The following is a 21,725-nucleotide window of genomic DNA, read 5'->3' on the forward strand; positions in this document are numbered from 1 at the left end:
CAATCTGAAGCCTTTGACAAATCTTTGGAGCACTTTTGGGTCGCTGGCCAACGGGATTGGCCGACTAGCTGTAGAAGAGCTACAGCTCAGAGTGTGGCAGCTACCTAAGGGTTTTATTTTCAACTGAGGCTAACGGTGCCATGTTGCATAATGACAGCGTAGTTACTTAACTAAGGGTGTGAACAGAATATTTCTTGGGTGATTTCCTATCAGGACGCATTTCTCATATTCAACTTTTGGGACTTGATTAGCCTATCATTTCCCAGTAACAGAAGGTTTTCTGTCCTTTGTCACTCAACAGTTTCAACAGCAGGATGACTCCCGCCTACTCGAGCGAGACTATGAGTCGGTGGCAGGCATGTGCAAGCATGTTTATCGAGAGGTTCATATTCAACTGCTACAAGTTCCAGACGCTTCCTTGGAAAAGGGCGAAAGCGATGATGCCTTTTGCTCAGCGTGTCCCACAAGCGACGTCCCACCAGCACCTTCTCCGAATTCTCCAACGATGACACCATCAACCAACGCAATCGAGATAGATCGCCTTCCTCAGTTCAACCCGTGCATGCCACGCTGCCCTACACGCTAAATTGCATTACAGTTTTTAGAGACCCTTTCAACAGTCGACTAAGTCTGCAAGAGGCTAGTTCCCAGCTGACGCTGCTTTACAGTCAGCGTATAGACAAGGACAGCCAACAAACAATCGTTGACAATGCCACCTGAGAAACATAGAGTCATCCGCTTTATTAATCATTGGTTGCCAGGCAGTCCAATAAAATTGGCACATGAGACAATGATTTGTGTGCCATAGCAAGCACCTACAGCGGAACGCAACCGCCGTGCCTGCCGATTGAAAAGCGAACAGTGCATCTGAGTCAAGGGTACCTCCACGTTTCCAAAGGTACAATCGTGCCTTAATAATAAATGGAGTCGCGGAACTGCTGAGTCCCTCCGTTATGTCGCCTACCTGAGGCACTTAACCCTCTTTCTGCCGTCGTCCGCTATAGCACCTTTGAGGCAGACCCTACTGGCTTGCCTTTTCGAGCAAATTGCTCACAAATTTTCCTTAGCTTTGCCTGCACTGGAGATTATCGTGTCCGTAGCTGTGGGATCTCTACGTTTAGTCTTAGCACAAAATATAAGTGGTGCCCCTACCGGAGTTAACAGCCCAGGCATCCACGCTCCTAGTCAAGAGTTTCTTCAAGCTCTTTCTCTCGGCTGCTGCATTCGGAATTCACAGAAATGCCAGAGGCTTCTCCAGAGAGGCCATAATCACAGACTTTTCTACCTATGGCGTGATTTGAGGCGCTTTTGCTGTCTGGGTTTCTTATTAAGAAGGACCAGTATTGAGTGCCTATCAGCCTGCTGTATGGCTAATAAATGACTCATATGATCGTGTGAAAACCTACCTGTGCAACTCCGTGTTTATGCCATCCCTCAGCATTCGAGTAGCTCGTCAGGTCCACACCGCTGCAGCGGCTTTGTAACTACGGGTGGCGTTGCTTGAACTTTTGTAACTGTTTTTCAGGCTACTTCACTGATAGATGCGACGCGTGCTCCATTATAAGTGTTGCGGTAGAACTAGGCATAGCATTGGTAGTCAGTTAGCTTTGAAGACTCAATAGATACTGCGGCTGTTTGCTCAGATCTGGCAAGCTGCACCCTCAGTAAAAAAATCTGCTCCTGGGGAGGGAATTTCACTGCTAGGGAAAGACGGGTGAGTTGGAACATAGTTAACAGGGGTTCGCAAAAGGCATGATTAAGACGGGAGAGCAACGGATCTGAAATTAGGCAAAATACTTAGGGCCGGAGGAAAGAAGCAAATATGCAAGAAAGGTAACACCATAAACCTCACGTCGTACAAGTTGTGGAGAAAAGCTTCGCGAGATCCGGGCGGCGTACCGCGCGGGAATTGAAGACGCAGAGAGGCTCGAAACTCCCCTTGAGCCAAAAAAAGAATATTTAAATTTCATTTATGTCATTTTTGAGCTTCCAATACATTGCAACTTGTCAGCTGACAATTATTTACCAGCTTCCCTGCTGAGGCCAAGGAGACCCTGATACAGGTGGTAACGACCGTGAGCCTCTGACGAACGGCCATTGCTGGCGCTTGAAGCCTCTGTGCATGCAGAGAGAAAAACAATATCAAAAACCAGTGTTTCATGCTTTTAGTGTTGCGGACCATTGTTTGTGTCGTGCTGGTTAGTGCTGTTCACTATGCATTCAGCTCGATAGCAAGGTCCACAGGACCGACCTTCACTGGCGACTGTGTCTCGAGGCTAACTTTCACAGTCCATGAACCAGCATGCGACCATTTGATTCTCAGGTACTTCTTTTGAGCTGTGTTCAAAGCCTAATGGTCAACTTGCCATGCATGTGAGCGGGGAAACTCACAAATCTCAACGCCATCCCTGGGAAGAAGATTCGGGAGCAAGGAAATGAGGATCATTTTGGCGTTGTCCTTGTCTCTCACTGCAACATTTGTAGACTCCTACCTTCTCGTGACAAACGAGGTAGGCAACGGAACTCCAGCAAGTTCTGCGTCTACTGGAAATGGTGGTGTCTCCCTTGGCTTCAAAGATGCGCCAACAGGAGCAATTCAGGGTGGCCTCCATGAGGCAAACCCTTCTGCCTTCCAAGAGTTTTCGCTTATAGAGGAGGGAGCCCCCATAGAGAGCAAGACAGGCTCAGTAAATGAGGCAGAAAGGCAAAAGTCTACACCGGAAGGAGGCTACCTCAGCGCGAAAAGAAAAAGCACCCAGGCAAAGTCTTCAGTCAATCTCACTGAGGTTGAGGAGTTCGCAAGCGTAGTCAAGATATTTGTTGATGCAGTCAAGGCAGACTTCGTGTCACCCTGGCAAATGATGGCTCCAAAGGAGCAAACCGGGTTAGACTTGAAAGCGAAACGGCAAAGATAACCATTGCTTTTACTGCATCTGTTTTCAGTGCTGAGATCGTAACCAGCAGCTCCGGTTCACGTTGTCTCAATTCCTACGCAAGAGAGGAAACTTTGCGCTGCTGGCTTTTTCTCAGTTCGGGATTTGTCGTAGAAGGCAGAATGATAATGACCAACGCTCACCTCATAGCGGATCAGACGCGCGTGCTGGTCAGAAGGCATGGGTAAAATTGACAGTATAAGCTACAAAAAGATTAAATGAAGCATGCCAAATGTGTTTAGAGTGGGTGCGCCACATATGCACAGCAATACAAGCTCGTTGGAGGTCCCTGCTACTTTACTGCAGCAATCCCAAGCGCTTTCTTGCACGTGTCCTCGCCGTCTGCCACGAGTGTGACCTAGCTTTGGTCACTGTCGACGATGACGTATTCTGGGAGAGAATAAAACCTCTTGCATTTGGAGGAGTTCCACAGCTGCGGGTGAGCGCGTTTGCAGGTGCCACGAACTCCTGCTCGAGCCAACATAAGCTTTGCATTGAAACTACACCAACCTCGTATCTTCTGCAGACCTCTGCCTTTCTTCCAATAAAACCATTGTTCCGCTGTCCCGCCAGCGTCGGGCGGCTAGTAGATCATATATTCATTCTCCCGTGAATTACTTGCATGTGTGCGGACGCCGTAGGAGACAGTTGTAGTCCTCGGCTACCCCACTGGGGGTGATCAGCTCAGTATCACGGAAGGAGTGGTTAGTCGCGTTGGGGTGTCCATGTATGCTCATTCCTCTCTTGGGTAGGTGCATTTCTATCAGGGCAAAACACGGCAAGTTTCTGTTTGCAGCAGTGTTAGCGCCTTACAAGTAGAGACGAGAGAGGGGCGCAGTAAAGGACCGATGACACTTAGTACTCCTATTCGGCCCTTGCAGGCTTCTCACGGTGCAAATTGACGCCCCTATCAACCCGGGTAATTCAGGTGGACCGGCGCTAGCTGCAGGAAAGGTGGTTGGGGTGGCATTTCAAGGCTTCAGCGAGATGCAAAATGTTGGATACATCGTGCCATTTCCAGTCATTAGACACTTTCTAAACGACATCGCCCTGCACAAGCAGCACACAGGCATTGTATCCTTGGGAATCAAGGCCCAGCCAATGGAAAATGAGGGTAAATTCAAGGGGGCTCCTTTATATCCAACAGACGCAGATCAGCTTTCGTGTAGCTTGAAGTGCTGCTGGTTATATGAACTTCGTGAAAATTTAGGGCTCGTAACGCCTAAGTAACTCAAATATCCTGTTTGCAGCTTTGAAGAGATTTAAAGGAATGGACACCTTGCCACCGGAGGCCCTTCCAGAAAACGTGACGGCGTCTGGCGTTCTCGTTGTCTCTGTTGATAAAGTCCGCCGAACCATCTACACCCAGGGGAAAATCGCTCTTCCACTCTCGCGCTACAGTCAGATTCCAGAGAGTAGCTCAGCAGGAAAGCGCTGTGTGCGATACAAAGCCCACGTGGGTCCTTCAATTGCGGCATTCGACTCATCGATGGCAAAGTGCGAACTGATGAAGCCTATATTGCTGGTAGATCAACCGGTCCCTCGTGAAAACGACACAACTGAGCATCAGAGGAACGTAAAGGAGATTGCCGCTAGAGTCATTTGGCAGCCAGAAAACTGGAAGCCCAGCACGGCAGCCTCTTGCAGCTACTGTCACCACCAGCAGCTGATACCGAGGGAGAAAAGAAACGTTTTGCAGAACCAGAAGAAGGTGAGCCAGTCTGGCACACCAGAAGCAGCTGATGTTCAACGTGAAACTGGGCCCATGCAATGGGTTAAGACAATCGTGCAAGTGGAAGATGTTAAAGGGGTTGCTGACGCTGAGGGCAGCAGACTGCTGAGCACAGTCGAAACTAAAGAGAAGCATCTGCGACGGGTGTCAGCTCAAGGTAGCACAAGCAACCGCGAAGTTAATGAAGAATCAGCACCCCAATCCGGACAGGACGCCAGGATGGCAAGCCCACTATTGCGAGCCGATATAGAATCAGCACCCCAATCCGGACAAGACGCCAAGACGGCGAGCCCACAATTGGGAGCCGATACAGCCGGAGTACACGAAAGTACATCTGCTAGAAGCGAACCAGCCACTTTGGACTTGGGCGTCCGAAAAAAGGCGGAAAGTGCTGGCGCCTTAAAATATACGCCAACGAATTCTAGCGGACACGGAAGTGGGGATGAAGATGATGAAAGACAGAAAGGCCAGGGCCGGCCGGACCTTCGAACACAAACAGGACAGACCCCAGTTCCAAAAAAAAGGCGATCACACACATCCAATATTCGCGCTAGCTTAGAATCCCTTCTGCGCGAGATACTACGAGGATCGAGCAAGCTGCGCCAAGTAAGGAATATTTTGCTAGGCCGTGGCGGTGGCGATGAAAGTGACAACTTGAGAGGGACATTTTCTGCTACCAACACGAAGCGAAAAGCGGAGCAAGCATCCAACTCTAATGATAATACGCAAAACGAAGACGCCTTGGAAAAGCGCCCAGTTGTCTCGGGACTGAAGCTGGCGGGCGATAACACAGCTGGTTCGGCTGAATCCAATGATTCAAGCCCCAGGTCATCAAACACCAGCTCCAAGGAGCTGCGCAGCGAAGAGCGGACAGCGACTGAAAACGACGCAGAAGAAAAGAGAAATCTGGAAGAGAAATCACAAAAGTACGAAAGCCACGACAACGAAAGGGAAACAGAAGACACAGCTCTCGCCGTTGCAGTTCATCCTCTGGTAGATAATCCTTACTTCAATCCTGCGTTCCTTGACGAGAAAGAATTCCTCGGCTTCCAGGAAGGTGACGTTATCCTCTCTATTGGAAACTACAGTATGTTACACTCCTCCCCCCAGCTTGGCAGCTCTGGCAGCTCAACTGCACACATGAAACGAGGTTGTATAGGAGTACTGCCTATTGGCCGTAGTGGTAGTTGACCTCATATTCGATGCGTCTCTGCACTGCAGACATCGCAGACGATGGGACTGTCTCATTCAGGCAAGCCAATTCTTTCGGTTTGGCCTTCGGCTGTATATTGGGATCATCCGGTGGTTGTAGACAGTCGCGAAAAGTGTCTCCTTTCCTGTGATATACCCTCTGGATGAATTTCGCGAAGTAGAGTTTTCGGTGCTTTCAGGGATCTGGAACGAGTCTCCTTTCACTATGTCATCACTCAATACTTTAATGGAGAGACAACATGGGCTTATGTGCTCCGCGATAACCGAGTCATCAAGATCACAGTGAGCTCTCCAGAGAAAAAATGACGAGCAGCAACCGATCCACGGTCCTACAGACGGCTACGCCTGAGGGCGTCTTTGCTCAAGCCGTTTATAAGCAGCAGCTCGTGCTGCGGGTTTATGGAAATTAGGTTCCGCTGATGACGCCAAATTTTAAGGTCCCTCCGTTTACGTGGGACATGAAGCCGTCTTACTTCGTCTACGGCGGGTTCGTGTTCACGCCACTAAGCAAAGTACTGCTGGTGAGTCATATTTAAACAGTTCTGGGAGACTATGCAACTCTTTCAGCACGCGTCTTGTGCCTCTACTATGCAGTGGTTCAAATGTGGCAAACCAACTTTGCACGCCCTTACATTTAACAACAGGCCTCTCCAAGTGCTGACTGACTGCAACATTGGGTTCAGGCAACGAAGTTGCGTAAGGAGGCACCTCACATGTTTGGGTTCCTTGTGCAAAGACTCGACTATCAGGAGGAAGCAGGCGACGAATTTGTTGTCTTAAGCCTGGTAAGGAAGCTACAGCTCCGCCCGAAATAAAGTGATGTGTTATACTTTCCCCAGTCTAGTTAAGGATGCGCATAGTCAGCCTGTTTCCTCTCGCTCACGACGGTGTCATAGATTAAATATGCCTCACTGACGTTGCGCCAAGTGGCAAGCATGTTCGCAGATTCTTGCTTCCGATATTTCCGTTGGATATGAAGTGCCGCCGTGCATCGTCCACAGTGTTAACGGCCACCATGTCCGCAACATGCAGGACCTCGTGCGTTTTATCGAAGCGAAAGATGGAGATTTCGTGGAGCTGCAGTTGGAAGCCAATGAAGCTGACAAGTTGCATGTTGCCATTGACCGAAAAAAGGCCGCAGCGATTCAACAGAAGGTCCTCAAGGACCACAACATTGTCTCCGACAGATCGCCTGATCTCATTCGCAAAAAAATAAATTCTCTTTAAGCTTTTGTTTTTGTTGTGACATCGTCACACTGACTCAAGGACACGCGCCGCCCTAGTGGCTGGAAAGAAAGCTGTCTGGTATTCTGCTGCCACGACACCTCTGGCTGCGGAAGGCAGGTAAGAACAAAACATACAGGACATCAACAGCACTTCAGGCCATGCTTGTCGCCAAACGCTGCAAGGTAGCGACCATGAATTGATCAGGCCTGCAGCAGCCTAGGCATCCCCGTCCTGTCGCAGCGTCACGTCCGAAAATATTTTTTGTTTGGAAGCTTGTTACATGCGAATTTTTTGGTTAGCTTGCTGTAGAGTCAGCTTGATAACTAGGCTCCTCACGATGGTTAGTAAGCTCAACACTCTGTATGAGCACACCAGTTGAAAACTTCGCAGCTTCTCGCCTAGCTTATTGAGACCGTATAGACATCAACGTATCGCCTCAATGACGAAGTTCAGGACCCTCATTGACCCTTCCCAGTTAAACAAGTCACCAAAAATCGCAATGCGTTTAAACTCCTACGACGTAAAGGCGCCGAAGGCAAGGGGTTGTTGGGGTGACCCAGATCCCCTTCCAATCAGTCTCCTTCACTACTACTTCCGCTACTACTGTCACTGCTGCATTCGTCTCGGCTTCGCTTCCCTCTCCGCCTCGCCGTTCCGAGCATAAGCCCATGGAACTGGGAGACGTCTGGCGCTTGCGGCTGTCCTTCTGGCGTTGCAGCCCTCCCATCCCTTCCAACTCCAGCCTCCTGCGCAGAAACTCAACGGCGACCAATCAGTTGCACACAGCTGTCTTCCTAGGCGCAGCGCTTACTAGGCCGTTCCACAAAGACAAAGGGAGTGCACCGCATCACAGGGACACGGCCATATTTGTCAAAACTTAAGAGCTCAGAGCTGTGGAGATGAAACCAGTTAATTATGAGAAAAGCGCAGCTAATTGCATCTCTCCTGACCTCGCTTGTCGCCTGCAAGCCGGTGTCTCCAGGGCGCTGATCTGCTGCGCCCTTCTGTCGCTGGCCGGAAGTAGCTTGCGGCGCCATGCTGGCCCGATTCGCTGCTGCACCCTTAAGCTTGAGGCACGTCTGCGTAATGCGTGAGTGTTTCTTGCCCTGCTTTCTGCACTGTACGCGGACCGTCTTGGGAAATGGGCCGGGCACTAGAAGCGGCCTCAGCGAGGGCAGCTGCCGCACAGGGCAGCCGCGGGGTAGTGGCTGTGATGCTGGCCACTGCCCATTTGCTACAGCAAACCAAAAGGTGCAGCAAGGGGTGGCCGAGGTGAAGCGCAACTCATAGAAAACCTCCTTGCCCTTTTCATCTTGCCACATGTCACTAGAAAGCAGTGTAGTATCATACGTAGAAACCACGCCTTGAGGCGTTTCTAAAACAGAGAATGCAGCATCACGCTGCAGGTAGACCAACTTGGCAGCGACATCTGGTGGAAAACATATTTCAGCGTATGGCTTCGTGCCCAGAGCCGCTAGCCGCGAGTTTTGCAACTCTTCCATCGAGGGGTAAGGCAAGAAGTGGTAATTGGGAAACGCCGTCTGATGGGCAACTACGTCAACAATGTTGGTGGTTTCCGGGGGAGCCGCTACCGAGCCTGCAATTCTGCAGCAGCAGAAAGCGCAGTGCGAAACGCAGATATAGACTGGAACTGTTTCCTGAGCCATACTACGTCTTCATTTCAAGTTGTATAAGAATTTCCCCTCTAGCTTCCAGCTACCCCGCACCTCTTAGCATAATTTATCACTTCATTTAGTTCTAAAGGTCTTGAGGCCTCGCACTCTTCTATTGCCCGCAGGCGTCTGAGGGCTTGCACCCATGGCGTATCCTGAGCAGAAAAGGATGCCACCTCACACCAATGATGCCACAGGAGTAAAGAGTGCAGTCAGTAGCGCCCATTGTAGTAGCTTCGAAAACTGAAAAGGGCTGTGCATACATATGCACCTGTGCGTGTTATTTTATGCACGTACACTTGCGCTTGCATGTAATATATGTAGTGCGCATTCGTGAGCATGTGTTCTTACTAGTCGACTTGTGATTTTGCTGAGGAGGAGAAACTCCTCCTCGGTGGAGAAGCTCTCGAATGCTGTAGCCTCAGCATCTGTTTCAGGGTCTTCCTGAGAAGGCAGTGGGTCCTGCTGCACATCTTTGCCAGCAGCAGCAGCTGCTCCAGCTGAAGGTGGGTTGGATGGGCGCTTGACCAGGGGTTCCTTTGCCTCCACACGACTTTGAAATTCTTCCAGCCACTTCGGAGATGTGGGATCCGGTATGCTGTGCCACTCCGGACGTACTATCTGCTGCAGCAGCCTGTAAATGCGAGTGCAGGGCGGCTCAAGAGCACCACCTTCGCGTCCGTTGGCCACATCTCTGTCCTTGTCTTCTCTCTTGCAGCCTCCTTCACTAACTTCTGCCGTCCAACGGGCATCTAGGCTCAGTAATGAATCCATTGTGTCCAAGAACAAGAGGCGCAGCTGCAAGCCTCAATTCATGGGCCAACTTGCGACACCGTTAGCGTTTTCAACACTCCCAACGTTTCAGCAGACAAGCAAGAAGCTCTGGCAGGACCCCATCTGTCCTAAATGGCCACATTCCATTGGGCAGCTTAAGCGTACCCCTTCTCCTGAGCTCCTGGATCTACAGGAAGTAGCCCCAGTAACTGGGTCAATGCTGACTTTGAGCGGAGATGGTATCCACTTCAGACCGTCGGCTGTACGCCGTAAGCGCAGCGAGCGCCCATGAGTGCTCCACCCAACATTCGATATTTCAGCAAAACTTATAGCATAACATTTAAGTGAAAGCCAACACGCTTTAACCTGTTTTCCGCCTCACCGCTTGGAGGGCCCGTAACTTTGCGGGGCCCCACGGAGGCCCCCTAGGCCACACCAATAGAGGGGATCGTCCTCCATTCTGGAGACGCGAGCTGATGTAGAAAGGTCAATTATTATAAAGTGAGATGTATTTTTACAGAAAACAAGTGGTCTCCAAAAACGCCTCCAACTCGAAGACAGCCCCCGCCGTGTGGCTACTCCATTTCTTGAGGCGAGCGACTTCTCTTTAACCCGATGTCCCGTTCTCAATTACATATAGAAGCTGTTTGAAGAGCTCGAAGAACGACATTTTACAGGCCGACGCCACGAGCAGTCTCCAGAAACATGCTTTTTACAGGGGTTCCCCCTGGCCTCGGTGCTAGCCCGACCGCAAGCCTGAAACACGAAAGTCATAAGCCTGTGGCGCGCATAAGATAGCATAAGTGTCCTCTGTAGTATTAGGTTCTTCAGCATGATGGTGCGCGCATCCGCACACATATCTTACGCTGGAATGTGAAGCATGTTCTTCATACCTGCAAACCGTGCTCCGTGAAATCATGGCAGATACGGTTCTATACCCGTCGAGTAAGGGTGAGCAGACTGCGCTGACGTCGGAATGGACATTCCTGGGAACGCCCATATGTCCGCTGTCTCTTGATGAGCTAGAGGAACAGCTTTACAGGGAGCAGCCCTGGCTGAGACATGATGGTCACACAAGTTTACCTCCCCGTCTGCTTCTCGAAGCCGCCGCACGAGCAGCAAAAACAGAAGCCCGCCGCGCCAGAGGAGCGCTTGTGAAGGCGGACAAAGCTGCAAGAAATGCTCGGGCGGCGGCAGAGGCACAACACAAGCGCGCCGCAGATGCAGAAGAAGCGGCCCGGATAGGTTTGGGCGAAAAATCCCTTATGGAAGCTGCTGCAGCGGCTCATGAAGCAGCAGAGAGGGAAGCTGTGGCGGCCGAAGCAGCGAAAGAAGTGGCGCAGCGCTATCACGAGGCAGCGCTTTCTAAAAGCCTGGCGGCTCGGTATTTTTGGGACGGACAAACATTGAATGACGAAGACGAGCTGCAAAGGCAGTTGCAACAGGCAGCCTTAAAGGGCTCTGGCCGCGCGCCCTTTGGTGGTTGGGTTCGTGGCACTTCGAATACAGCGCACTTCCAAGATGATAACTCTGAAGGTGAGCCAATGCCACTCCCCTTTGCCTATACCATTCATGGATACTGTCTCTCAAGCGCCATGTGGGCTCCCCACAACATTTCGTGCTGCAATTATTAACAGCTGGGTTGTTCCGCACTGGCTTCCCGTCTCTCCAACACCATTGTCGTGGTGGCGGTGTATGCTCAGCATTTTTTTGTAGCTATACCTTACTCTACATTTGCTTGCCTGCCCAACTCAGGCTTTACATGCTCCGATTTCACTTCTTCACGTTCGTCGCGCGCAGCCCATAGAGTCTCTCGACCTGAGGACTTCATGGACAAGGAAGATATGGAGGTACGGACAGAATTGTTCATGCCTTCAACGCGACTCATCGAGGGGCTTGTACATTTTCCTGTCACGCTTGTCTACAGTAGGTGCTGCAGCAGCCGTGCGTAGTGACTCAAGTTTAAAGCGTTGGCGCATATCCCAGCATTACCGTCTTTGTGACGGTTGTGAAACTAGGCTTGTGACGTTGCAGTGGACGCTGCCCAAGGTACTGCAGCCGCCATCCACGGTATGAACGGTATGCCTTGCTGTTCTGGCACCTGCAGCAAGCGGCCCGAGGAGCGCGCAAGGCTTGGAATTCTGGGCAGCTGCAACGCCGGCATGACGAGTGGGAGAGCGGAGCAGAAACAGCGTCATCTTCAAAGTGGGGGAGAGAACACGTACTGCGGTGGTCGCGGGTTGAGTCGCCAAGAGAGGGCCTGCCTGTCTTCGTAGGCACAGGTAGGCCAGAAGTGGCTAGCGGCGTATAGACGTGGCTGCGAAACTTGGAACAGCAAGACAGCTAGACGAATAGAAGCGCAGAAAAAGACACGCAAGCGGAGGTGAAGCGAAAGCATGGCTTGATCTCACTGTCAATAGCGTGGATTCTACAGAATCCGTCATTCTAGGGACCTTAGATGCCTCCGACAAATGTCATTAGAAGCTGAGTTTCCTTTCAATTCTGCAGGTCACGCTGAATTCCCGTTTCAACCCCAGTGGTGCCTGCAGTCAATGCGTCGCTACCAATGGGCGCGATCTCTAGTGAAAAGCTTTGGAGCAGACGGCAGGGATCACGGTATCCCCCCATGCGATCTGGAAAAGTCACAACCAGAAACAAAGAGTATGGGCCCCCAGCTGCCTCCCCACGTTGAGGCAGTTAGACAAATGATGCGGCCGAAAGGTATTGAAAAGCAAGCCTTGGAGGGTGGGAATGGAGCTCAAGGTGCTAGCGGCAGTGAAAAGGATATGGTGGGCGAAGAGATGTGTGTGCCTTCACAGGAGAAGCCAGCAGAAGCCTTACCTCAGCTGCTTGCGGCTGAGGCCACCGCGGCGGCTGCAGAAGGGGAGGAGTGGGGGTGGGCTGCGGCACAGAGCCTTCTGCGGCTGCAGCCCTTGGGGCCTCTCAGGCTTGGACTAGGGTTTCAGCAAAAGGAAGCTGACCGTGCCCAGCTAATCAGTCAACTTTCACAAGCCGCTACCAACGTACACGCAAAGTATGGCAGCAGCCGCAGTATTAGCAGCAGCGGAGCACAGGTAGCGGAACAGAGGATGAAGGAGTCTGGGCAAGTGCTTGAGGTGAATGTGCGCGAGCCACTCACTGGCTTGCGCAATTATGCCCTCGATGACGACGAGGGAGGCGAAGAAATCTACAGCAGCACTGCCCCAAATAGTAGCTTGTATGATTTTGGGGGTGCCACTGAGTCAAGGACGGGCACTCTGGCTCATGACCTTGCTTGTCGGGCAAGCAGAACGGCATGCCTGAAAGAGGAAGGGCGGCTGCAGCTGGCCAGGGCTGTGGAGGCCGAAGGCATAGTGGTTGTTTCAGATGACGGACAGAGTCAAGCACAAGACAGTGGAGAGGAACGGACGGAGGATATCATACCACCTCATGACCTCGTTGACAACAGAGAATGGGCATTTGAGACCTTTTGCGAGTGAGCGTTCCCATAGCTTTTCCGCAGCCGTGTACTCAGCTTTATCCCTATTTGCAGCTGTGACAGACGGGTGACTGTCGCACTTCAAGTAAGGTTTCAGAGGCATGCAAGAGTATGCGATTTTATGGGCCGGCATCTCTGTCGGGTAGATGATTTCACTGCGATTGCGTACAGTTTGGCTCTACCGCCAGTACCTGTAGGCTTTAACGGAATGCACACGACGACAGAGACTGAGGAAACCAAGTGCCTCTCGGATAGTGTTGAGCTGTTGGCGGATGAAGAAGATAGGCGTGAAGTAATGCAGTCACTAGGCAGCACTCATCAAGAAGCAAAGGAGAAAAGGGGCCGCGGCTTCTCCAGCAGTAGTTTTGGTGTGCTCAGAGCTGTGAAGGGAACTACACCGCCGGACAGCACAGAGCCAGAGGGTTCAGAAGTGAGCTCTGCATCTCGCATGCAGCCGCTGTGGGCAGCTGGCACGCCCAGCAGTCGTTTGTCTCTCTTGGAGCAGGTCGGGGGGAGGAAACTTCAGTGGGTAAAGGAAGGAGATGAGGAGGCCGCAGCAGCTGCTGCTCGGCAACCCATTTGGCTCCTGCAGCACCAAGAACAGCTTTTGCGCCGAAATCAGCAACAGAGAGTACAACACCAAATCCTACAGATGCGCCACCGCCTCAACTGCCTTCAGCTGCCCTTTGTCGCCGATCCCAAAACGCAGGCGCGGTTTGAAATTTACACGAAACTGCGGGTGTGTCTCAGCTCTTCCCGTGAGAAAAGGCGATTGAATCGAGTGAATAGATTCACGTCCCAACAACAGGCGCTTCACGTTAACGTGATTTTAGCTGTCTACAGTCTCTACTCCAGAGTCCCTATCGACGGACCTACGAAAGCCACCAACAGCCCTTCGTACGGAGGAGCGAATCAAAGTGCAAAGCTGCACAGCATACTATTCCAAGATACACTGGGAAATGCTGGTTTGGTTGGGTGATGCGCTGGGCTGCAGGACACTGAAGCCAACAATGAAGAACTCGGTCAGCGAACTAGCGTCTCCTCTGCGCAGGCTTGCACAAATTCATTGATAAGCGCAGCAGTGGGAGCCACTGCCGAGTCACTCAAATCAGGTTTTACAACAAATCTCGGCACCAATACAGTAGAGACGACAGCTGGTGAGCCATTGGCGTCGAAAACTCACAAAAGACGACAGCCTTTGGCACTCGCAGCACTAACTGCTCGTGAAACTGTCATCTGGGCAACGGTTTCAGTAACAGACGACGCTGATGTTTACCCTGGTTGTGCTGTAGGCGCAGCAGGTGAAGTCGCTCCTTTGGGGGATTATGCGGCTGACCTGCTGACTACACAGTCAGCTGACAGCACTAATTCAGGGCAGAACACAAATGACGCCGTCGTTGCTGCTCTTAAGGCTGTCGCTGCCATCAATGCGGGTGCGCCCCCCGAGACAGTAATGCCCCAACCACGCGGAGGCCGCGTGGCCCCAGTTGGGGGAAACATACAAGAGAAGAAGACGCAAGTACAAGGGCTCGCGGAGTGTGCCAAGAATTTCCGGAGGATTTCCGGTGACTCCGAAGGGGTTGCGCGGATATGCAAAGGGCCTGCTGAGGCATCAGTCTTTGCGGCTGCCTACCAGCGGATCGTGGAACAGAGGCAATTGCTGCGGGAGCAAGAAGCCGCTTACAGGGAGCTTCAGCGAGACTCGCTAGCTCGTCTCGGCATATTGACGCAGCACAACATCACAGACACTCCTGCCACCACAGAGGCCGTCCGTCCTCTTGAAGAGAGCGAACCCGCTGCGCAGCACATTACAACAAGCAAAGTAGCCGCCCAAAAGGGAAGCGTGGAGTTCCGGACGATGCTCCCGTTGCTTCGTTCTTATCGAAAGAGCTGTGTATTCGTCCCCTCACCCCACCTCTGCAAGCTGTGGGGTCTTCCTGACCCATGGGCAAACGTAGCAGTAAGTCTTGGCTGGGAAAAGCGGCTGCTTGCCAGTCACTGCTGCAGCTTTACTTGCTAGTGTTATTCCCGCCCATAAAGTGCCACTACAAAAGCCGACGCCGGCAAAGGATACTCCAAGCGATCCACGTATTGCAACCGAGCAAGGTGTTGAGCAGATGCAGCCTCTTGGCAGTTTTACTGTTGACCCTACTCTATGCTCTGTGCGGAAACAGTACGTCATGTCATTTTTGCTGTCGTTTGCAGCAAGTCGAGCTGCTGCGCCTACTTCGTCAGCAAACAACAGAGAGCTCAATCGAAACAGGGCTGCAGGAAGGTCACACACGAGCAGCAACAGACACTGGAGCAGCAGCTGCAGGTGTATCTGGGCCAGCTTCCCCCCCAGTGCAGGTTGTAGGACTTCCGAGCGCGGAAGACATCACAGACGAGATCGACAGTGCAGCGGAGCATGAGGAACTCCTGGGAAATGTGTTGCTTGAGGGACCGAGCATAGACAGCTTGGGGTTGTTCAAAGTGAGGGGTGCTAGCCCTTCTTACCAGACTCACACAAGCGTAATACTGGTTTGCCAAGACAGATTCGTGGCCTGTTGCTAATCGGCCTCTCTGTCCTGAAACTGCCACAAGTGGTAGTTTCGGGTCAGGCCGTTTTCGCTCTTCATCAGTCTTTCACTGTACGCTGCAGAAGGGAATATCTGTTGACTTGAAACAGAGGCGCATTAATGCCAGGCGCCGCCGTCGGACCACTGCTTTTGCGACTCAGGCAGTCTTCGATGCCGACAGCAGTGAAGACGAAGGGTCATGATGATGCGCAAGCTGGCGGCGGTGAGACCCCTTAAGCGCACAAGAAGATGCCTACAGGTACTCCCGCCGGTCGCTATTGCCTTGTAGAAGCATTTTGCTGATGCTTAGAGCTTCTTAACAGGTGCGATTTCTCCTCAACGTTTGTTCGATGGTACGAGGCGACTATGCACAAAAGTAGTATTCTCGTCGTAGCTTCTATCCCAAAGTGCTTTTGCTACCGTGAACGACTGGAATGTCGATGTAATTCATCTGCTATGCGCTGGGTTTTTTTTTGTCGTTTCCGCTAAATGAGCGGGACTCCGGCAACATGCTTTCGCAAGCTCAACGCAGTTGCTAGGAAAAATTTTGTTCATCCTACTTAATCGTTTTCGTCAGGCGCCCTCATAGTCACAGCACGACTTGCTCTACATCCTTGCTTTGGTAAGAGGCATCAATTGACAACGAGCTAAAGAGCCCAATACCAGTTCTGTCGTAGAAGTGCCACAGACGACCATTTGTAATGGAGTTTCTGTGCAGTACGTTTAGAGCCGCCTCATGCGCTTGTAGCGCCTCTGCACTGACAATGTAGCACTCTTATTGTGAGCCCAACAAAGGCAGAACTCCTGCCCTCACACACTGGTCACAATTTGCAACCAGGGTGTTTGGGGGAAATAGAGCATCCAGTCACTCACGACATGGTGGAGGATCTCCTTAGGTGTAGTGAAGGTGATATTCAGACGTCTCCGCAATAGCTGAAACGCGCTACAACACAGCTGTATGATTGTTCCGTGTCGCAAACATGGTACAGTTACGGAGAAGTTTATAATCGCGTGAGGCGACGGAGAGCAACACAAGGCCTGGCGTCCCAAGTACCACAAGCACTGGGGCTGCGAGTGTGGGGCAAGGAGCGCCAATAAGTTGGACGGGTTATCATTTACGGACAGCTCCGTGCCAAACATGAGCGTTACCTCAAACTGAACTAATGAGCATTGGCCGAAATCCTAATGTCAACGGCCCAAGATGATAGGGGAGAGCAGAGAGGTGCGAACGCAAGTCCACGATGTTAAGTGACAATTGATCGCGCTTGGGGATGAGTTAATTGCGTAAATCTTCCGTGGGCGATGCGCGCGGATAGCGATACAGGCTATACAAGCAAGAACACAGGGGCACTCGTAAATCAGCTGCGAAAGCGGGTATAAAACAATTGTGCCAAGAAACAGATGATAAACCATCTGCAATATCATTGACGTTGCATCCCAAATGCATTCTTCTAGGTCCTATAGATAACTAAAAGCTTCTGTTAGAAGGTAGTGGTGGTAGCGAGGTGTGGGGCTGAGGCCGCATGCTGGAGTTTCGTCTTAGCCATGTGGGCCATCAGCTTTCTCATAGAATTCCTTCCATAGAAAAAAAGCGCGTTGTGCCGGTGCCGTTGGCGTACCACATCAGAGTAGTTGCTGGCTCTGCAGTTTCGCAGTGTAGCCGCGCCGTGCTTCGCTCGGGCTATGGGGCCTCAGTGAATTGCTGTTGTTGCTGTTGCTGTTGGAGACCGTGTCTGCTTCTCGTGCGAATTCCTTGACACATCGCTCATATTATTTGGACGTTTTCCACGGTATGCTGTCAATACATTACGGTTACGTTGAAACTATGCATGACCTATCCAAGAGCTGGCCACGCTGACCACTGCCGCCATCGCAGAATTAATACGTGATAAGCTACATTGCAAGTTATACAGATTCCTTCTAAGTGCGCGGGGTCACTGTGCTCTCTAGTACCCTGAAACACGATAGGTATCGTAGCGGGGCTGCCTCCGCCTCCAGAGGCTGTGGCCCTCATTTGTTGCACTACAGAACTTAGGCACTTCGTCAGGTCAGTGAATTCGTGTCACTCATTCGTTCCAATTAAAGCCGTATGTATGTCTAGTGCGCAGGCTTCTGTCGACTTGAGGTCTGTTAAGGCCGCTTCTGTGTCCATTCTCGCCCAAATGGAGTCCGGCCAGAATCACCAAAAGGGCGCATTGCCGTCCCATGCCAAGGGAAATGGCATCAGCGCAAATAACGGCGGCTCGCAGACTGGGAATGGATCCGTACGTGGAGGGCGTGGAGGGCGTCCTGCTTATGCGCAGTCGCTTCAGTGTCAGAAGCTTTCACCTGAGGAGAAGGCAGCCTTCAGTGCAGACTGGAAGCAGCTGCAGCAAGACGATATCTCATCTGCCGATTACTATTTTAACTCTTATGCCCACTTCAGTATTCATGAAGAAATGATTAAGGATTCTGTCCGCACGTGTGAGCTGAAATAGGGCGTATTTCTTTGAATTTTTGAGCATATAGAAGCATCCTGCGGAATATTCGCTAGTTAGCTGTGGTCCGTTCATCTTCATCCCTGCGTGGGTAAAATAGGTTCTGGTAAACTTTTTTTTCTAGTAGGCTGCGTCATAGTGAATGTCCTGCTGAGCCATAAAAATAAGTAAAACACCGGTGGCTCTTTTTCGCGCTAACAACTTCCCTTGTTTCTTGTTTGCTCCTTCTGCAGGCAGCTATCAGCGGGCCATCATGGACAACCAGCACTTATTCAGGGGAAAGGTAGTGCTGGACGTGGGCAGTGGGACGGGAATTTTATCACTTTTCGCAGCCCGCGCCGGGGCTAAACATGTTTATGGTATTGAGTGTTCAGAAATAGTGCGCATAGCCCGCAAAGTGGCGGCAGCTAATGGACTGGAAGATCGTGTGACATTTGTGGAGGGGAAGGCGGAGGAAATTGAACTGCCGGTGGAGAAAGTAGATATTATTGTCTCCGAGTGGATGGGCTACTTTCTTCTCTACGAGAGCATGCTGGATACAGTCATCTTCTGCAGAGATAAGTGGTTAGCGGAGGACGGACTGATGTTTCCGGACAGAGCCCACCTCTACCTTGCAGCCATCGAGGATGCTGACTACAAAGTGAGCAGAGATTGCTATGGAGCAGAACGTAAGCGGACGGATATCAGTATTGAGTCAGAATAAAGCGATCATTGTACGCTTTGCCGTTATGGCTTTTGGTGTAGGAAGAAAAGGTCGGGTACTGGGACAATGTGTACGGCCTTGACTTCTCTTGTGTCAAGACCTGCATCATGGAGGAGCCCATTGTTGACACTGTGGATGAAGGCGCAGTTGCGACAACGTCATGTTGCGTACTGGTGAGGAATAAGCCGACTACGTTTTTGTCTTTGAAGGCCGGTTGATTTCGGAGATGGCGGAATATTGTGATGCCTCATTGGCGTTCGTCAAGCAGGTTCCTTTGTCCCCGCAGGAGATTGACCTCGCAACGTGCAAGCCTGAGGACTTGGACTTCTGTGCTGCATACAGTATACAGCTGCGCCGCAAAGACTTCCTTCACGCTTTCGTAGGTTGTTTTGTCATGTTTTCAGTGGCTGTTTTGGGAAATCTGCACGTGGTGTCTGTGCTTTTGGCTTTTCATTGACGCAGTAGCCGGGGGTGCAACGGGCTTTTTCGCAGTTTTTCGTGGGCTGCTTACAACGAAACTGGAGGCTATTCGGTACACTTGTTGTGAATTTAGGTCGCGTGGTTTGACGTCGTGTTCAGCAAGTGTCATAAGCCTGTAATTTTGAGCACATCTCCGCACAACCGCTACACGCACTGGAAGCAGACCGTGTTCTACATGGAACATGTGCTTGTCGGCGAGGTAGGAGATACGGTAAAGGGCTTGATCGCCGTCAAGAAGAACAAGAAGAACCCAAGGGATTTGGATATCAAAATATCCTACGAGTTTCAAAACCGCCACACCCTAAAGCCTATTAGTAACACCCAGTTTTACAGACTACGGTAGATAGGGATGCACCAAATTTTGGTGGCCCGGTGGAAGTTGGTGAGGAAGCAACTGTCACGAGACCACAGCGACAGTTGCCTATATAGTGACCACGCGATGGAGGGAGATGTGGTGTTTTCCGCTCCCTGCGGGAGAAGAAAGTGCGATTCTATGCAGCTTCTGTGTAGACGCGAGTGCTCCTGTGGGGCCGGCCTGGCCACTCAGGTACTCGAGCGCATGCATACAACAAGGGCTGTTGTACGGCATAGAGCGTCACCAGGCGGCACGAATGCCGGAGACGGCGAAATTATTTATGCTGTCTCTAATGTTTATTAGTGATTGAAGGAGCGTTAGTTAATTGAAAGGACTTTGGATATGGTTGGAGGGATCGCGCATGCTATCTGCGTGAAAAGCGTACTTGAAACGGGAGCCCCTTTTGTGCCAAGGAGCACTTTCTCCTTTGGTAGCAGTCTAGAAGTCCAGCTTTATCTGTACGGGTATCGTGGTGTAGTTAATTTAGTCAGGGTCAAGACGATTCAGTTACGCGTATGCCGTGGCGGCTTGTGTATTTGTTGCTGTTCCGTTGACGGCCCCCCTTTTCCCTCTTAGGGATAAGTGGGGATCCCGACTCGCCACTGGCTTCGTTTCGTGGACTCCGTATGCTTCTAGTTTAGGCAGTCTAGTTGAGGTCAATAGCAATGAGTCTGCTTGCGGCATGCCAAGTGATCTGAGGATATGGTTAGCTGCACTTGAGAAGGATTCTGGCTGTCGATTCGTGCAAGGGGGTGCCACGGGATTGTCGCTTCCGAAAGTGGACGAGTGGCGGTGCATGGTTGCTGGCGATTTTTGCAAGAATGGTTCTTCTGGGAGCATTGCCACCGGAGTTGTTTGTGTAGTCACCCAGATATAGGCCACTAGTGGCAGGGCTAATGCATATGATGAAAAAGCTTAATGTCTAAGTAGTCGTGTGTAAGGCTGTACTGCCTATGTCCCACGGAAATTTACTGTAGTGTTCAAGTACAACACGTCGCGGGAGGAATGCGTTTCGTGTTCTGTACGCATTCAGTAGCAAATTCGAATTGCATGGTAGTATTGGTGCAGAGACTTTAGAATTACGAAACGTAATCAAGCGGATGAATATGGTTGAACGGGAACTATTTCTGTTCCGCCGACACTGGCGGCCGCCTTTTTTCTCGTCTAGTGGGATGAAGCCATGAGTTTTCCCTTCAATCACTATATCAGAGCACATCTTTTGAGTGTAACGATGGCTTGTATGTGCAAGATGAGAACCTATTCATCAGTTCTCTGTGTGCTGCTATCCAGCCGACATGCTGCTGGAGCTCCTTTAGTCGGAGCAGCTGAGAGCACTAGGGTGATCAAGGAAGGAAGCTGGCGCCTAGCCATGTACACAGTTTCTAGTGGATCGACTCATGCTAGAAAATATTTTGAAGTTGTAATCAGCAAGTGACTGATGCTTACCAAAAGGACCATTTCATATGCATGTCTGGTTCAAGCGCTACGCGTGGGCACAGTAGTGGCTGGAGGACGCCACAGTCTTGTGCCGGCGCATGCACAGAGTACACAGAAATCGCTCGTTGTTCAGAGGAAGGAAGTGTCACAGCTGTCTAAGAATATAAGGAATTAACGTGACTCGCCGCTCCTCTCTTGGATCGCGGCACCACGGTCTTCGCTGGCAGTCAGCAAACGAGACTGCCTGCGGTGCCGCATCTGCAGTTAGCAACACTCTCTGGCTTGAGGCAGGAACCTCTTCATGTCCTCGTCGACGTCGCAGAAATAAGTCCACATGATTGAGAAAGTGAATATAGGACCCTACCGCTGTCGTCTCGCCACTGGCGCTAACGCAGAGGGGCTTTGGAGAACCCGCTGAACATCAATCATTCAAGAACCCTATTCTAGGTTAAGGCTGCACAACCGGAGGGACATCAGCTGGCCCGAGCCAACTTGCTCCTGCCACAACGGGCACCTTGCAGTGGGCTTCGCGCTGTCGCACGGCAGGCCAAACGAACCTGCCAGTGACTATAGTGGTTGCCCAGATCGCGGAACATCCCCTTGGCGCCAGTCTGAGTGCATTTTAGAAAGCATACGCACGTCAGGGCACGGGTGCCTGTTAAAGTTTGTCACACTTTCCCCGTCTC

General features: G+C 51.3%; 5 protein-coding genes across 5 annotated transcripts; 4 read left to right on the plus strand and 1 right to left on the minus strand.

The window, feature by feature from the left end:
- Nucleotides 1–2,435: 2,435 nt before the first annotated feature.
- Nucleotides 2,436–7,104, plus strand: ETH_00028355 (trypsin, putative; the record flags this gene model as incomplete). Its single annotated transcript, XM_013377104.1, has 10 exons — nucleotides 2,436–2,884; nucleotides 3,031–3,117; nucleotides 3,240–3,372; nucleotides 3,575–3,681; nucleotides 3,815–4,047; nucleotides 4,184–5,756; nucleotides 6,057–6,159; nucleotides 6,288–6,398; nucleotides 6,561–6,662; nucleotides 6,823–7,104. 10 exons carry the CDS (start codon nucleotides 2,436–2,438, stop codon nucleotides 7,102–7,104), a joined length of 3,180 nt encoding a protein of 1,059 aa, XP_013232558.1.
- A 572-nt stretch (nucleotides 7,105–7,676) lies between these two features.
- On the minus strand, nucleotides 7,677–9,551 carry ETH_00028360 (uncharacterized protein; the record flags this gene model as incomplete). The annotated part of the gene is made up of 4 exons (XM_013377105.1): nucleotides 7,677–7,850; nucleotides 8,055–8,709; nucleotides 8,832–8,932; nucleotides 9,129–9,551. 4 exons carry the CDS (start codon nucleotides 9,549–9,551, stop codon nucleotides 7,677–7,679), a joined length of 1,353 nt encoding a protein of 450 aa, XP_013232559.1.
- Nucleotides 9,552–10,468: 917 nt separating this feature from the next.
- On the plus strand, nucleotides 10,469–11,862 carry ETH_00028365 (uncharacterized protein; the record flags this gene model as incomplete). The annotated part of the gene is made up of 3 exons (XM_013377106.1): nucleotides 10,469–11,087; nucleotides 11,307–11,401; nucleotides 11,659–11,862. 3 exons carry the CDS (start codon nucleotides 10,469–10,471, stop codon nucleotides 11,860–11,862), a joined length of 918 nt encoding a protein of 305 aa, XP_013232560.1.
- Nucleotides 11,863–12,103: 241 nt separating this feature from the next.
- On the plus strand, nucleotides 12,104–15,790 carry ETH_00028370 (uncharacterized protein; the record flags this gene model as incomplete). Its single annotated transcript, XM_013377107.1, has 6 exons — nucleotides 12,104–13,026; nucleotides 13,201–13,810; nucleotides 14,024–14,186; nucleotides 14,322–14,989; nucleotides 15,235–15,501; nucleotides 15,749–15,790. The coding sequence occupies 6 exons, from the start codon at nucleotides 12,104–12,106 to the stop codon at nucleotides 15,788–15,790; spliced, it is 2,673 nt and encodes an 890-aa protein (XP_013232561.1).
- A 1,959-nt stretch (nucleotides 15,791–17,749) lies between these two features.
- ETH_00028375 (arginine N-methyltransferase 1, putative) lies at nucleotides 17,750–19,590 on the plus strand (the record flags this gene model as incomplete). The annotated part of the gene is made up of 5 exons (XM_013377108.1): nucleotides 17,750–18,050; nucleotides 18,298–18,704; nucleotides 18,809–18,940; nucleotides 19,054–19,146; nucleotides 19,321–19,590. The coding sequence occupies 5 exons, from the start codon at nucleotides 17,750–17,752 to the stop codon at nucleotides 19,588–19,590; spliced, it is 1,203 nt and encodes a 400-aa protein (XP_013232562.1).
- Nucleotides 19,591–21,725: the final 2,135 nt, after the last annotated feature.

This window comes from Eimeria tenella, genomic scaffold (genome assembly GCF_000499545.2).
Source record: "Eimeria tenella Houghton genomic scaffold, Eth_scaff46, whole genome shotgun sequence".
In the NCBI taxonomy this organism is placed as follows: Eukaryota; Apicomplexa; class Conoidasida; order Eucoccidiorida; family Eimeriidae; genus Eimeria; species Eimeria tenella.